General features: G+C 18.8%; 1 protein-coding gene across 1 annotated transcript; it reads right to left on the reverse strand.

Annotated features, from left to right (window-relative positions):
* Positions 1-3,355: 3,355 nt before the first annotated feature.
* On the reverse strand, positions 3,356-3,538 carry BDZ83DRAFT_578894 (uncharacterized protein; the record flags this gene model as incomplete). Its single annotated transcript, XM_060505180.1, has 1 exon — positions 3,356-3,538. A coding segment is annotated over one exon (183 nt), but the record flags the coding sequence as incomplete, so codon positions are not given.
* Positions 3,539-4,563: the final 1,025 nt, after the last annotated feature.

Raw genomic sequence — 4,563 nt, forward strand, 5'->3', positions numbered from 1 at the left:
ATTATAAAGAGTTTTTTTAGCCCGCTTCTAAGTCCTTTAAATAAATTAAACTAAACCTCTTCTATATAATAGCTTTTTATTAACTACTCCCTAAACTTAATATTATAAATATTAAAAGCTATACTTTTTTTATAAAAATATTTATTAAATACGCTTTTATATTATTTATAATAGCCTTAACTATTTAGGATATATTAACTAAATAAATTAAACCTTTTTAATAGCATTTCTTTATTCTTTACGCTAATTTTTATTTTATTTTAAAAATATTATACTAACCCCTACCTTTTCCTTTTTAATTAAAGCTAATAAACTTAATAACTTTTTAAAAAGTACTACGTTTATAACTAAGTTATTTATTTAATTTATTAATACCTTTTTATAGAGGTCCGTAACCCTTATATTTTCTATTTTTTAATTAAGGTTTATAAAAGAACCGAGCTCTTTAACCTAAGTCCTCCCCCTTTTATTTATTAAATTATTAATATAGCGGGCTATTTTTATTTTTATAGTTACGTTTTATAATAGTCTAAGTTAGTTTTTAGTTAATAAACTTAATAATTTAAGCTAGGTTTTAGTTATATTATAACCTTTATAAGTCTAGTCTCGGGTTTGTTTATTATTTTATTAAAAAAAAGTCTTCTTTTAGTTTAGGAATTATAAAAGTTTTATTTTTTTATTTATTAATCCCCTTTTAAACCTTTTTTTTGTAATTCCTAACTACTTTTATAGCGTTTTATATATCTTCTTTATTAATTTAAAAGTCGTATTTTAAAAGCTAGCTTATCTATTTAACTAAATAAAAGCGACTATTTTTAATATTATAACAGTTAACTATTTAATTTAATTCCTATTTAATATCCTCGTTTTTTAAATTTAGTATTAATAGGGGTTCGCTACCCTTATAATTTAGTTATTTTTTAAAAAAGTTTATTAAAAATATATTATAAAGCTTAGAGTACTTTTTAAAAAAAGTTAAGTAATAAACCTATTTATTTATTCGTTCTAAAATTTAAAATAGTTTAATAAATTTAAATAAAAGTTTTCGCTATCCTATTTTAAACTTTAAGTTCTAAATAAATAGAGAGACGAGCTAGCCCTTTTAATATTCTTAGGGTTTATAGTAGTTATTATACTCTTTTTATTATTTTTTTTATAGTTTTTTATTATAGCTCTTTTATTTTATTTTTTAATTAATTAAGTTTTTAAAGCCGATCTCGGACTCTTTAAGTTTCCTTTTTAGAGATCTCGTTTCTAAAATTATATTAAAACTCTAAATAATATCCTATAAATACCCTTAATAGCGTTTTATTTATAATTAAGTTTTTTATATTATTATAAATAAACTACGCTATAAATAGTAACACTATTTAATTATTTTAATTAACGTTAATATAGTAATAAAAGTATTATTTAAAGGTTTTATTTACCGCTTCTATTTATTTATTTATTTATAAATAAAAAGCTATAAAAAGCCTACGTTTAACTTTATTATAGTAATATAAATCTAACTATACTTAATTAATAAATAATACGCCTCTATTATTTATAATCCCTTATAAAGAGCTATATATTAGTTTTACTTTATTATAAAATAGTTTTATTAAATCTATTGTAGTTATTATTATATTAATAATAAAAAATAAATACTACTTAATAAATTAGTCTATAATTATTAGGATTTCGTTATAAATCTAATTTCTATTCTATAAAAGAAGTAAACCTATAATTATATCTATTAAGACCTCTTTAAATAGCTTATTAAAAATAAATAAGATTATAATTATCTATAGGGCTTATATCGTTTAGTTTTAATAAAGTAATAAACTTTATATTTATTAATATATTTATTTATATTTTAATCGAGATTTATATATTAAAACTTTTTTATTATAAGTTCTATAGTTTTATTTTTTTTAAAATAACTTATTAAAAGATTATTATAATAAAAGGATATAATTTTTACCCTTAACAACGCTTCTTTAAAAATAAATAGTTTACTTTTATAATATAATATATTTTTTTTAATATTTTATTTTAATAAACCTTAGCTTAGCTTAGCTCGGGCTTTAGTTCTTTTATAAAAAAAGTCTTTATTTTATAAATTTAAAATAGTTTTTTATAATATTTTATTTAAGTTAACCTTATAAACCCTCTCCTTTTTAAAGGCTTTTTTCATTTAATTATATATTAAAGTTTATATTTAAACCCCCTAAACTCTAAACTATTATATTTAATATTTTTAAAAGGGATATACCTTTTTAGTTATATTTAATAAAAGCTAGGGTCCGGTATTATATTATTATAATAATTTAGCTTTATAAAAGGCCTATTAATAGGGTTTTATCTCCCTAATCTATATTTAATAACGAAACTATAAAGGGCGAAGTATATATATTATCTTACTTACTTCCCTATAATACGAGTTTAGTTTATAAATAAATTAAAGTTTTAATAATTAATTAAAACCTTTATAAAAGTTATAAACCTTTTTATATAATATCGCTAGGTTTTAAAAAACTTTATAATAATATATATCTCTTAGTCTAGGGTATTTTAATTAAGCTTAGTATTTTTAAATTTCTATAATTAAAAGGCTACGGAGTACTATTAATTATCTATATATTTTTAAAAAAGAATCCCGGATATAGTATAATTTAAAATATTTATTTTAATTTTAATAAATAATTTATTAAAGAAATACTTTAAAAAAGGGGCTAATTAAAAGGCTTATTATAAAATCTTAAAAGCTAAGATAGCGCTACGATCTAAATATACCTTTTTAAATTTCCTTTTATCTTTACTTTTTTTAAATAAATTTATAAGCGGTTTAATAATTTTAAAGTATTTATAAATAAACCTTTAATAGAAGTTATAAAACCTAAAGAAAACCTAGACTTCTTTAAAAATAATAAATAAAAGCTACTTTAAAATAGCTTTTATTTTATTAAGAGCTATAAAGACCCCCTTAATAAATAAAATAAACCCTAAGAACTCGACCTCTTTTTAATAAAAAGTATATTTAAAAAAGTTAGTATATAACTATACCTTTTATAGCCTATTTATAATTTATAAAAAGTATTTAATATAGGTTATCCTATTTTTAAAAAAAATTAAAATATTATCTAAATAGATAATATAAAAGTTATTTATAATTCTTTTAAACATAATATTAATATAGCTTTAAAAAGTTATTAAAGTATTAGTAAAGTTAAAGGGTATTACTAAGTACTAAGTACTTATATAGACTATATCGGGTATAAAAAGCTATTTTCTATTTATCCCCTTTATAAATATATATTTAATAATAAGCTTTTTTAAAGTCGAGCTTAGAGAAATACTAAAAGCTAATAATTTAATCTAGGATTTTAAATATAAATAAAAGAGGGTAGCGGTTTTTAATAATAACTCGATTTAATCCCCTATAATTAATATATAAATAAAGACTCCTATCCTTTTTTAAAATAAGAATAATAAATACTTTTATAAGGTTTTTAAAGAAACGAATCTTTCCCTTTTTTAGCTCTATATCGATATAATTATAAAAGGTTTATAACTCCTTAAAAAATAATAATAAATAGGCCTATAAAGAGGTTCTTTACTCTCTATTATTTCGATTTAATAATTAATAGATTTAAATAGAGCTAGTATTATAGCTTTTTTTATATTAAAGATATCCTAAGTAAAGATTAACTCTAATAGGAGTTCTATAATATTATAAAAAAAACCCTTATTTTTATTAAATAAAAAAAGGGTTTTAAATAAGGTAATAATAGCGTATATATATATAATTTATTAAGCCTTTTTAATAAAGCGAAAAGGATAGAGGGCCTTTTATTATTTTTAAAAGATCTCGAACTACTAACGACGCTAAAATCCCTTAAAATAAATATTTAAATCCATAATAATAATTATTAAAAGGAAAATAGAATTATTATTTAAATAAAGGTCCCGGTTAACGATAATATAAGCCTAGATAAAAGTCTTAGTAGTCCCTTTTAAATCGGTAAATAATATAAGGATACTTTAAACCCTATAAATAAAGATCTTTAATTACCCTATAGCTTCTAAAATTAGGGCTATAAGTTTCGCTTAATTACAACTAGACTACTATATAAAAATAAAAAAACCTAAATCGTATTTAATAATAATATCTAAATTATAAAAAGTAAATAAATTAGTTCGTAAACCTTTTATTAAAATAAAGATATAAAAACGCTAACTTATTTTTAAAATAAAAAAAGAGGGAAATAAAGGATTTATTTCCCTCTTTTTACTTTTTTTAAAAGATTCTAAATACTTTATATAATAAAAAAACCCTTATCTTTTTTTTAATAATCCTTACCTTTATTTAAATAAATATTCGCTAAGTATTTAATATTATTATAAATATAATAATAAAAAGGTTTTCTATCTTTATTAAATTATATTTATAGTTTTCTATTTATAAAATAAAAAGTAAAAATTTATTTAGAGCTATTAAAAAAAAGAGGGCTTTTCCTTAGCTTTTCCTTAGCGCTTCTTATTTAAACCCTTTTTATTTTTATAATAATTATTCTTCTT

Source organism: Colletotrichum acutatum (genome assembly GCF_030867785.1).
Source record: "Colletotrichum acutatum strain CBS 112980 chromosome Unknown BDZ83scaffold_53, whole genome shotgun sequence".
Classification (NCBI taxonomy): Eukaryota; Fungi; Ascomycota; class Sordariomycetes; order Glomerellales; family Glomerellaceae; genus Colletotrichum; species Colletotrichum acutatum.